This window comes from Ursus maritimus, unplaced genomic scaffold, assembly GCF_017311325.1.
Source record: "Ursus maritimus isolate PB19 unplaced genomic scaffold, ASM1731132v1 scaffold_3, whole genome shotgun sequence".
NCBI classification, from domain to species: Eukaryota; Metazoa; Chordata; class Mammalia; order Carnivora; family Ursidae; genus Ursus; species Ursus maritimus.
In genome coordinates, this window is record NW_024425563.1 from 5,245,147 (window position 1) to 5,257,827 (window position 12,681).

At 36.7% G+C, this 12,681-nt stretch overlaps 1 protein-coding gene across 1 annotated transcript in view; it reads left to right on the top strand.

The window, feature by feature from the left end:
* Window positions 1-12,681, top strand: part of KMT2C (lysine methyltransferase 2C) — a 271,020-nt gene that overhangs the window by 201,150 nt on the left and 57,189 nt on the right. The window contains exons 24-27 of the mRNA XM_040643770.1: window positions 1,758-1,886; window positions 3,620-3,739; window positions 6,423-6,553; window positions 10,101-10,281. Coding sequence (XP_040499704.1) covers window positions 1,758-1,886; window positions 3,620-3,739; window positions 6,423-6,553; window positions 10,101-10,281 — 561 coding nt within the window. The remainder of the gene's footprint in view (window positions 1-1,757; window positions 1,887-3,619; window positions 3,740-6,422; window positions 6,554-10,100; window positions 10,282-12,681) is intronic.

The window sequence follows — 12,681 nt, forward strand, 5'->3', positions numbered from 1 at the left end:
CACAAGGCCATGCTTAAGGAGTTTGCATTTCCTGTGGATGGACTAGGAGGTGATTGGAGGTTATTGAAAAAATGGTGGCTTAATCTTACTCATACTTTTAAAAGGCACACCCGGCCGTAATGTGACTAGACTACTGGGCCCAGGCGTTGTGGCATGTTGATGGATCAGTTAGGGGGCTGCTGCAGGAGGCCGGTGAGAGATTGTTCTTCCTGAGAATCGGGGTCTCACATTTCCTTCACAGTGGTGTGTTTTTGGTCTGTGTGGTTGGGATAAGAACTTTCTGATACTTAAGTATAGTTGGTGTTCAAATACATCTTGATTTTGAAGTTTTAGTGATTTGGGGCTTGTGAAGAAATAGTCTGTATATCTGGAAGGAATTGATCAGATTACCATCAACCAGAGTACAGTGAAGAATTCTAGTTTCTACAGACAGTCGATGTCTGAAAAATGATTCCATATTTACCCAAATCTGGGAAATGCTGCATTTCACACAATTTGAAATGTTTCTTGACAGTACACATTAAAAATTCCCAAAGTATAAGAATATAGAACCTTTTAAAAACTTGGGCAGAACAACAACAAAAAGGCCTGAGAAGGTTTTCCCTTTGACTACTGTATGACAACACCATGGGAAACGATGGATGTTTCCTCAACTGGGCAGTTTGCAGACTGAGGCAGTCTGAAGGTGTGCATCCCCATAAAATAACAAGTAACATCGTGCATCGATTCCACAGGAGTTTATAAAGGCCAGATGAACTTGGGATGTTCCTAAAATATTGTACCAATGCCCCTTCATTGTTGCTTTTGCTAACTGTTGATTCTTCCGATAATATATGTTTCTTCAGGAAACAGTCACCTTGGTGTATCGGAAACAAATACTTTGTGCAACAGAAGCAGGCTTTTTTCTAATTCACTTACTCTAGGATCTGGGATCTGGAAACCTTGTTAGTATAAAAAAAAAAAACAACCACAAATCTAAAGTCAACAGAAACACTGTGCGTGTCTCAAGAGTGGGAACACAGTGCCTCCCCTTCTACATGGCTACCTCAGCGTGGACCCTCCCAGCATGAGAGGGACATCTGGAGGTGTGGGCCTAGGGTTGCCTTTAGGCTCTAGCAAGCAAAAGGGGTGGGGTAGATAGAGTGGAGCCAGGAATCATATTAAGTAGTGGGAGGAGAGAGGAAGCAGCCAGGTGGATAGATTATTACTGTCTGTGACGTTAACACTAATTCTCTAAATTCTTAAATTTGATTTGTGGAGTACTAGTACATTCACATGGTATAAAACTGAAAAAGAATAAGGGTAAGTAGTGAAAGTGTCACTCTCTCTTCCCTGTCCTCAATTTTGGATAGAGAGGTTTTGGTAACTAGGTGATACTCAATTACAACTGTAGTTGGCCTCAGGAGAGGGTTCTAGGCTAGACAGACAGCCTCAGGGTCCTGAGCCTGAAGATGTAATTGAAGGTAAGCGAACGACTTCTTAACTGCAAACTGATTTATAATTGTCTTTTTGAGCGTTCTCCCTGTGTGTTTCCCTTACCCTGATGCTGTTATTTCATTTCCTGAAAACAGTGCATTTAAGCAGCATGAGTTCAATAACCATTTGGGGCCTTTTCCATCTTTTTCTATACTTTCCCCACCTACTGGGATGCACAGTTAGAATGACTCAGTGGCCACTTTACCTTGCATTTCCTATTACACAGGAATTCTGTATTTGATAGATTTTTCCAGTTTTATCTCTACATTTACTTTCCCCAGAAGGAGAACTTCTGGATTGTGATGGGAAATCAGAATCTAGTCCTGAACGGGAAGCTGTGGATGATGAAACTAAGGGAGTAGAAGGAACAGAAGGTGTAAAAAAGAGAAAAAGGAAACCATACAGACCAGGTATAGTCCTGTGCTAGACATCTTAATGTAATCAAAACTTAGTTAATTTATGAAAAATATAATATTGAGGGCTTCAATTATAATTAAATAATCAAGATAAAATGTATCTCCTTAATAGCTCTCTAAACAAACTTGAATGTAGAAGTTGAAGGACTGAACTATTTCAATATGTTTTTTTAGGTGGAAATTCTTTAGGTTGAATATGTGAATACTTCACAATAAATCATTATTTTAATGCCTTATCCCAAATGTTGTCCATTGTATTAAATGCTTTACTATGTTGGCTTTTATTTGTACTTGGACTTTTAAAGTCACTTATTTATTTTTCCCTTGATGTATACTTCTGTAATTCTTTTAATTTTCAGCATTCATTTTTAATATTCTTTATGTTTTTGAAACTTATTTTCATGTTTGTGCAGGAGTCAGTAAATGCACCATTAGAGGGTAATATGACAGGGTTCTTGTGCCTCTTAAAATTTATAGTTCAGTTAATATATGGACTGATAAAATTCTCTCTTACTTCCTCCCTGCCCCAGAAGTGGAGGGAGAAGCTATCTTGCTTATCAAATTTTATCTGCCTTATTAGAAAAAATTACTGAACTGGTCACAATGCAGAACGTGTAGGCTTGCTTTAGGCAGTTTTTTAATGTCTATTTACCAGTCAGTGAGACATTAGGTGGAATCAGTTCAGTCTTTATTCTTCTCACTGCTTATATTTTGTTGATAAGAGTGTTCTAAATACCTTTCGACGTGCAAGGAAAAACTTTCTCACTGTCGTTTGTATTCTGCAAGACCTTTAAGGTAACCTTCCACAAGACGGGCCACATCTATAACAAGACCTATTACCTTCATCCAAGAGGAAAATTATTTCATTTCTTCCTGATTAGGAGGCTTATAACTACACAGACTTTTTTAGACAATGCAAATTCCTTCTGGAAGCTTGTATTTATTGTGGTTTTTTTTCTCTCTGTCTCTGCCTCCCATGGAGGTCATCCTCGTGACTGAGGGACCCATTAGGTCACAAAGTGTATTAGATGGCTGTATTCTGTGACGCAGACTGTTAGTGTTGACTATGTATTGGGCGCTGTTCTATGCACTTTACATTTAGCAATTACATTTAAAATACATGTATGAGGACGTGAGGTGCTAGACGCTATCCCTGTTATAACTGTGAGGGAACTGAAGCACTAAAAAGTTAAATAACTTGCCCAAAGTCAGGCAGTAACCAGAATTACAGTTTGGCTCCAGGTTCCGTGCTTTTAACTACAGAGCAGCTGTATGTGTCTCATGTCCAAGGGCCCTAACTAGACATGTTACCCCTGAAGTCATATGGATTTTGTTTGGATCATTTAGTTTTGTTTATATCTCATTTATCTATTCTCCCACAGCTAATGTACAAGTAATTTGAATGATAACATATGAGTTACTTAATGTTTGTTAGGTATAATTTACTGTAAGATTTACTTTGCTGCGAAGAGGAAATGCATGCATGCTTTCTGTACTATAATAATGTATTTTTATACCTGTTCGGTTAGTGATAAGGTAACAGTAGCTTTGACTTCTTTTAATTGGCTTATTTCCAAACTCTTGTATTGTGCATAAGAATGTTTATTGATTTAAATTAGCCCATATTGGATTTGGGAAATGCTTCTAAACAATTTCACCCTACTTACTGTGAAAATACAGGGAGAAATCAATTATTTACAAAGTTACCCAATTTCTTTTTTGGATAGGTATTGGTGGATTTATGGTACGGCAAAGAAGTCGAACTGGGCAAGGAAAAACGAAAAGATCTGTCATCAGAAAAGATTCCTCAGGCTCTATTTCTGAGCAGTTACCTAACAGAGATGATGGTATGGTCCTGATTTTGTTTGATTTAATCCCCTTTTCTTGCTATTCCTATTGAAAAGAACCGTCCTAAGTAATGCTGCAGCCACAACCTATTGCTTCTTACTGATCAAAGATGTGAGTGCCTGTAGAGTTCATACCTATAATATAGAAAATAGGTTTCACAAGGAAAAGATTTAAGTCCAGTAGAGTATATTCCTCTGAGATTTTTTCTTAAACAACTTTCTGTTTTTCTTAAGTTAAATACAGTGTAGGGACTGGATCACTTGGTTACACCAAGTGCTTCCCAGTCATCTCACAAAAGGCCTTTCTTTGTCTGTCTTAGCTCCTTGGTATAAAATTGGAGACTTTGGACTATTTTGTTGAAAGTGACAGGCTGCTCCAACAATTTTTAACAAAATTGTATAATGTTTTGGAAACATGTCCTCCAACTAATATTCTGTCATCCTCACATAGATCTTCAAAGAAAGCTAAATCATTGCTTAAACCATAGCTTGAGAATTGGTTCTAATGAACACATTGTGTCGGTATGGTCACAGTCTGTATGCTTTATGTATTTTAAATGCTTTCTGTAGGGTGTGAAGGAAAGAGATGTTTTCAGCATATGCTCTGATTAGAGTTCTTCCATTATAATGGGGTGGGGTTTTGACCTGTGAATTAATGAAAATTGCAAATTGTGTTTTTAAAAGTAAGCACCAGATGGTTTTAAAGGAGTTTCTAATATGACTTACTATGGCTGTAAGAAGCCTGAAGAAATGTGACATGTTCAATGGGACTGGTTTTGTGCTTTCCATCTTTCTCTATTATGTCTTCTAATTTTAGTTCCGTTAGGTCAGTATTTTATCCCTTCATCTGCGGCATCCGGAGTCATCTGTTGAGTGTTTATTGTATTATGCATTGTTTCCTTTTCTGAATTGCCTTTTTAGTATTTTAACCCTTTCTAGTTTCTCCTTACAGCTCACTCCTCCTAGTCTCAGTGCTCTGTTACTTCTGTATGTGTCTAAGTGATGCAGAGTATAAAGTATTACCTCCGTTGCACATGTGATTCTCCTGTGTGTCTCTCCTGGCCCCTTCTCCTAGTACCTCATTTCATTGTATTTATTGTCTGAGATACATAGTACACGTACTATATTAAAACATTTTTTCTTACCTTGAGCTCATATTCTGTAGAACATTCTCTGAACTTTGTGGACTGAATTGAAGGTGGCTTCTTTCAGAGAATATCTGCATCTGTTATCGCCAGGAACATGAGGTCTACTATCCCAGGACTTCTTTAGCTTAAAGAATTTAGCCTAAATTCTTGCCTTGAAGTTTTTGGTCTGCCTGTGTTATGAATTCAGGTTTCTTACACATTAGGGCTATATTGAGTTTATGAACTCTCAGGGAAGATTTTCACTTTTTGCCTTTCTACCCAGCACCAAATTCCATGACAAGATGACAAGCAGTTTTCTTTGCTGTTGGTGGTGGAGAGGGGGAGGGGGAGGTGAGTGATATATCGGGGAGGTGGGGGTTGGGAGGGTGTATTTCTTGTTAAAACAACTCCAAGCATGGACTTCTTCAGGGCCTCACATTTATAGGAGGCACCTCTGCTTAATCTCTCTGTCTTGCAGGGAGAGGCTTTAAACTTTGTCTTCTAGTTCCCGTTTCTCATGAGGCTCTGAAAACTGGAGCTCACAGTCACTGGATTTTAGCAAAATTTCAGAGAGCTTTACTTAGTTCTTTGCCTATTTCTTTCTGTGGTACCTGTTTTACCTTAATTTTTGGTCTTTGAGGATTCTTTATTTTTTGGTAGATTACTGTACATTTAAAACGATTGTTTAAAGAGTGTTTATCCACCATTTTTAGTTTTCAGAAGAGTCAGTGCACTTGCGTACTCTGGCAACAAAAGTGACTGCATTGGTTTCCAGAAGGGGTGTGTTGTTTGCCTTGGGAATATGAGCCTGTCATTTGATTGCTTACCTATCTGCTTTAAATAGTGTACTTACTCCTTTGCTAATTTCACAGACCAAATTGTGTTTTCTTTCCATTTCTCTGATTGATTTTAAGATTGAGCATTCATAGCATATTAATGAGCATATTTGTAGATAGTAATATATTATTATAATATTTATGTACTACAAAAACCTACTTTGCAATAAATCACTGAACTTGGAATTGCTTAATTGAAGAACACACATTTTTGAAAAGACTTTTGTTGGCTATGACCGAGAAACTCTACAGAAAGTTGTTCCTGCTAAATTGCCTTGAGTAGTATATATGAATAGCCCTTTTCCCCAGACTCGTGAGCATTGTGTATTTTCATTATTTTCATTTTCAACACAATGTTGATGTTAAAGAAAACAATTTTCTGCTTTGCAAGTAAGGAAATACTCGTTAAGAGACAATAGTAAATGCATACTGATAGTAAATAGACATGCAATGTATTTTTTTATGATACTTAAAACTGACTAATAAACTTGCTTTGACATCTTTTTGTGAAAAAGCTTGTTTGTCAAGTCCTGCTGTACACCTTAAACTTACACAGTATTGTATGTCAATTATATCTCAATAAAACTGGAGAGAAAAAAAGAAAAAGCTTGTTTGTTTATATGGATCTGAGTATATGTTGATAAGCTATAAAGTTACTTTGGGTGGATTTGTCTGGAAATTTTAAATACCACATACTTATAAATGTGACTATTGTTTCAGGCTGGAGTGAGCACTTACCAGATACTCTAGTTGATGAATCTGTTTCTGTTACTGAAAACACTGAAAAAATAAAGAAGAGATACCGAAAACGGAAAAATAAGCTTGAAGAAACTTTCCCTGCCTATTTACAAGTAATGCTTTGCTTTACATTATATTGTGTAGTTGATTAACAAAAAATGTATTGAGTTTTGGAAAATGGTTTTGTTATTTTTGTTAATGTTTTACTTGTTTTAATTCGTTATCTTAAGTACCATTTTTTACCTTTCAGAGACCCACAGAAATTAACGTTTACCTTTTTTGTGCCTTGGTACTTTTCGTAAAGTTCTTTTTTATCCCAGTTTTTCACTTCTGAATATTTCATAAGACGACAAGGACATTTTGAACTGGGGAAAGCTCATTCTTCTAAACCATTTGCACCTGTGTGCTCCCCAAACCCATGTCCCATGGACAGCTCTCTTTGCCAGTACAGGTCAGAGTAATTACATTCACTGAATAAAGATGGCTTTTTAGCAGCCAAGTTATAGCTTTAATAATTGTTTACTACTTTTAGAGGCCAGTTATCCAAAGCTTTAAGTGGAATTGTTTTTGTTTTCTAAAATATATATCAGAAAAACATCCCTCAACATGAAACATTGTTTACTAGGTGTAGGCCGCATGCATATAGAAATCTCTAGCTCATCTGTAAGTGTGAAGTCACAGAAGAGTTCCGAACCATGTGATGTTGTACTGGAAAAGGCCCTATATTAGAGCTAGGACTCGGCCAGTCTTCTGTCTTCAGGTGTGGAAGTGGGAGTGGAGTGGACTGTCACGGAGTGTCCATCTGCTCTGTTCCTCCCACAGAATAATGGCCTACAGAGATACTGCTTTATTGCTTGAATCACAGTTTTTCGTATGTGGTTTTTTTGTTTGTTTGTTTGTTTTTTTAAATCTTAATTTTCCAGTTGGCTCTTAACTCGTTTTAAAATACATTTCCATTCAGCTGACATCCAGCTTCTTCAGTTTTCTTTTTTGGTAATTAGAAGTATGAAAATCAAATACTCATTTGAGTAAAAAGTCTTCTGTGTTTAATAAAACTTTTAAGTGTAGTGTATAGTATGTAGTCATGTATATGAGTGTAGATTTTTATTCGACAGCTAATACCTTAAGGGCAGTGTCCATTTTAGAGTTGAGCCTTTAAGGTTGGAGTCCTGGGTTTAAATACCGCTCTCCTACCAGTTAGCGATGTGATCTCGTTCTGTTCACCATCCGTGTGCCCCGGAAATGTTGAGAGATGGAATAGGAACTGTGTGTGTAAAGTGCTTAACTCATGCCATGCATGTTGTCTGTCTTTAATAAATGTTTTATTTTCCCCAGATTCCCTTCAAATACCCATTCATCCTGTGTACCCCCTTTCTTTAACATAATAGGCATTTTATTGGTCAGGAGATAGCCCCCCCTTGTTTAGATTATCTTTCATTGCATCCTTTTTGGTTCCTCTCATCCCCTTCCCCTCCCTTTTAATAATCCTTTCTTGGGACTATCGAGTAGATAACATGCTTCTCCACCCCCGCCTCCTCCTATTGATCCTTCTGTAAAGTGTAATATGTATTTAGGAAGCCTTCTTTAACTGTTCATGAACATACGAAAATTCTTTGGAAAAGAGCCTTTAAAAGTAGTGAATCTGATTTCCTGATTACTGCTGTAATCTTAATCTGTTGAGTTGGATTGTTTCCTCTGGTGTACATCAGTAATACCTTACCTTTCTTTGGGCGGGGGGATGTGAAGGAAACCTTTGTGATGCTGCGAGTTCTTGGACATCTTGTGGTGTCAGTTGTATTTTTCCCCCATTGACTGAGGGAATACATAGTGATGAAAGCCCACAGGAATTCAGTAGCCATTTTCCAGTTTTTCTTTGTTAATCTTAACACTGTCAGGATAAACTATAAATGATTGTATAATCTACCCGGTAGAAATATTTATGTGGTCTCCTAAGACCTAGTGCTGCTATGGGACCTTAGGAACCCCTGTAGTACATTTAAAATCTCCAGTTCTGGTAGTCACAGTATCAAATCTGAAGCCATGTGGAACCATTCCTTTATATAAAGTTAATAAAAAGCCATAGAATTAATAAGAATGTTACAGTTTTTTTATAAATAGCACTAAAGTCTTCATGAGTTTTTTTTTTTTTTTAAATCTTGCTAATCATGTTCTCAGACTTATACCAAAGGCATGAAATAAACGATCTCTGAAGTTGTAAGATGCTCTGCTATTCAGTGTTTTTCCTAATGATAAAAGCATCACTCCTAAGAAACAGACCATACTCTACCCAGGACTCTAACTTTACTGATTTTCAATTTTTATTTTTGTAGTGAAACAGTTTGTTCATTTAAAAAATGTGGAAATTTCAAATCAATTATATCATCACCTCTACCAAGCTTCACATACCTCCTTTCCCATTGCTTAGCAGAAGTTAGCATTGTTAACAGTTTGGTATTTATTCTTCAGAACTTGTTTTATAATTTATTTTTGCATAGTGAAAGTAGTCTTGCTTGGTTTGTATTTGATGTTTTGCTGGACATATCACTCAAGGTGCTTTCTTTTAATACTGTATTTAGAGCTTTTCTTTGAGAGCATAGCTCTACGTCCTTTTTAAAAATTGATGTGTTTTAAAGTTTGGGCGTCAATAATTTGTTTAGCCATAATGCCTTTTGGCAGACATTGAAGCTGCTTTCACTTTTGGTATTATAAAAAATGCTGCAGTGAACCTTTTCTGTGTATATATCTTTGGCAAGAGTATGTTAAATGTCAAGTTTCTGCAGAACGGTCCTCTACAAAGGATCCTTTTTCTAGACAGGACCCCCTTACAGAAAAGAGACTAGAGCTTCTCTGTTGGGTTGAAGTGAGGTGGGGCGTGGGGTGGATCCCAAGGGCTTCCTTTTTTCTCTTTATTGATCATTGAGAAGTTTTGGAGAGATCCTCCAGTTGTAAACAACTTAGCTTGAAACACTGGTCTCTAGGGTAGAGGAAGTATATTGAAATGGAGAAACGTTAATATGAGTAAGTGAATAAAAAGCCAAACGCCTTTAATAGTAGTAAATTTTGTGCACATAGTATGGTTCACATGACTATAAAAACCCTCTTTCAGATTTATAGCATGTTAAGTCTTTAATGTGGTTATGTGAATCAATATGAGGTTACTAAATCTACCTGAGGTATGTAAATATTAAAGCTGTAGATCAAAGCCTTTTGCTGTTCTCTGCAAGTAATCTATAAATATTAATAATATTCATGAAGCCTTAGTTTTTCTTATAATATGAATTAAAGTGCCAATAGTAGTATAAATTTATCAGTTTTTAAATTTAATTGTTGCCTAATCTCCTGGAATTATTAGATTATTATATTGCAGTTCCTAGAAGCACAGTTGACATAATTGTATGGTCTTATTTGCATAATTTTATTTGTCTCTAGTAATACTACAAAAAATCTTTTAAAATAAGTGAAATAAAGGGAAATTGTATAAAGCAATTGACAGGTTATTTCTATATTGTTCATATATTTTTGTGTTCAGTTTCTATATTCTTGAATACCAAGTTTTTGTGTTATTTCTGCCTTCTTGTCAAAAATGGCAGAGCTACCTGTTAGCATTTTAGAATTTTATAACTAAATCAATCATTTTCGTATGTGCTTATCTTTATCTAGGAAGCTTTCTTTGGAAAAGATCTTCTAGATACAAGTAGACAAAACAAGCTAAGTTTAGAGAATCTATCAGAAGATACGGCTCAGCTTTCATATAAAACAAACATGAACACAAATTTCTTGGATCCTTCCTCAGATCCACTGCTTAGTTCATCCTCAACTCCAGCAAAACCTGGAACTCACGGTATGTGGAATAATTTACAGATAAGTTCTTCATCGTGTGACATTTGTATTCCATGTAACTAAACCTTTGAAATGCTTTAGTTTGGCCTCACATGCATTTTAAAAGTCAACCTCATTGATGCATTCAGTAAATGCAACTACTTTAAGTGGACAGGTCTGTAGGATTTGGCAAATAAATTTATCTGTGTAACTACCACCAAAATCAAGGGTTGCAGAAGAGAATGTTTAGTTTATAATATGCTAAGGGTGATGTAAGGAGGTGTAATTTTGCCATAGTCGGTGAGTAATAAATGTAATAATCTTTGACTTAAGTGAGATACATTTTTGTTAATTACATTAACCCAAAGAAATTCAAAAGAAGGGAGGAAAAAAGAATGCTGTAGCTGGAAACTGGCTGACGGACTGTGTTAATTCAATGAAATATATTGTGTTAGATCACAGTTTCTTACTGACTGTTTGGGCCAGATGAACCCTTTTTGGAGGGAGGCCCCATGGTGCATTGTGGGATACTTGGCAGCATCTCTGTCCTCATGCCGTGATGACCAGCAGCATCTCCAGATACTGCCAAGTGTCTCCTGCAAAACCGCCCCTGCCTGAGAACCAGTGCCCTCGGTGTAGCGAACGTGGGGACTGTTGAGAAGCAGGGAAAGGTATAAGAATGTAATAGTTTGTAAAGTGATACTAATGTCAGCACAGCTCTAGGAGTTGTGATTTTTATCTTACTATCAGTTATAAATTAATGTTTTTCTGACAAGCTTCCTTTTTACCATTTATTACTTTCTTTAACTCAGTGAATTTTATAAACTCAATTTGGAAAATAAGGTAACCTTTTACTGAGAGATGACTTTTGATATATTACGGCTCCATTAACTTGGCATTACCCTGGATTGATACACAGCCTTTTATTTTAACTTCTCAAAATAAAATTAGAAGCAGTCTTACCCGCTCTTGTACACATATAAGATGTCCAGTCTTATTGTTGGCAACGGGGAAGTTAAAACACTGATCTAAAGGCCATGCTTTTTGTTTATCTTAGCAGATCATTTTACTTTTACTTTAATTCTGTTGCTTTAAGTGCTTACCTGCTCTAATCCATGTCAATATTTTGTTAATATATAGCGAAAGACTTGAGGATCCTTTAAAGAGTATCTTACTGGGAAAATCTTGACTAGCCATTTAAAAACTTAACTAGCACTTATTTGCACTTGAGTTTTTATGAGGAAGAGAACCGAAGTTGAAGAGAAGGCATATTGTGGCAGGAAAAACATTGATAAATTCACAAACTGCAGAGAATGGTTCAGTGGTGAAGCCAGAATATGGAGGACTAGAACGGCACCTGTTCCAAATCCCAGACCAAATGGGACGTTCTCTGCTGCTGGACTTCTCTGGCCTTTCCAACAGGGAAACTTAAAAGTAGCAGCTTATTGTTGTATTTCAATCAGTATAATCTATCACATCAGTTCTAATGATTTGTTGGTAAGATAGAAAAATCCCTTTCTTCAAGTAGGGGTGTGAACTTTTAAAACATTTTTGAAAATATGTTAGTTGTAATTCATGTAGTAGAATTCCATTGGTTTAATACACACACACACACACACACACACACACACACACGATGCCTGAAAGAATTCAGATTTTTGCCCTTTCAAGTGTCCAGAGAATACACTTATGAAGTAATTTTATTTCTCTAAAAACTTTACAAATATTTGGGTACTTAATTTACATTAGTTTTTGGTTTGAAAAATTATAGTATTTTTTTTTAAAGATTTTATTTATTTATTTGACAGAGAGAGAGACAGCCAGTGAGAGAGGGAACACAAGCAGGGGGAGTGGGAGAGGAAGAAGCAGGCTCATAGCGGAGGAGCCTGATGTGGGGCTCGATCCCATAACACCAGGATCATGCCCTGAGCCTAAGGCAGACGCTTAACGACTGTGCCACCCAGGCGCCCCTGAAAAATTATAGTATTCTTATGTATGAATTCTGTTTGAGAAGTATATGTTTAGTGGGACAAGGCTATTTGTGTGTCTTCAGGGATATTTGATCTAGGATCTTACAAGTATTTTATGTCCCCTCCTCACTTTTAAAGTAAAAACACAGTTGACATGGATTAAAAAAATGCAGATGTTTCGTAACTTAAATGAATGATATAATTGTTAAAGCTAGCCTATTGTCTTACTGATGAGTCCAGAAACCACCTTTGGAGTCCTCCTTGACTCTTATTATCTCATACTACACACCGGATACATCCACACATTTATCTCTGCCTTCAGAATGGAGCCCAGAGTCAGCCATGTCTTCCCTCCTGCTCTAGAGTGCTCGCTGTCGCCACCTCTCACTTAGACTACAGCAGCAGCCTTTGGACTGGTCTCCAGGCCTCCCCTGTTGCCACACTGCCCATGC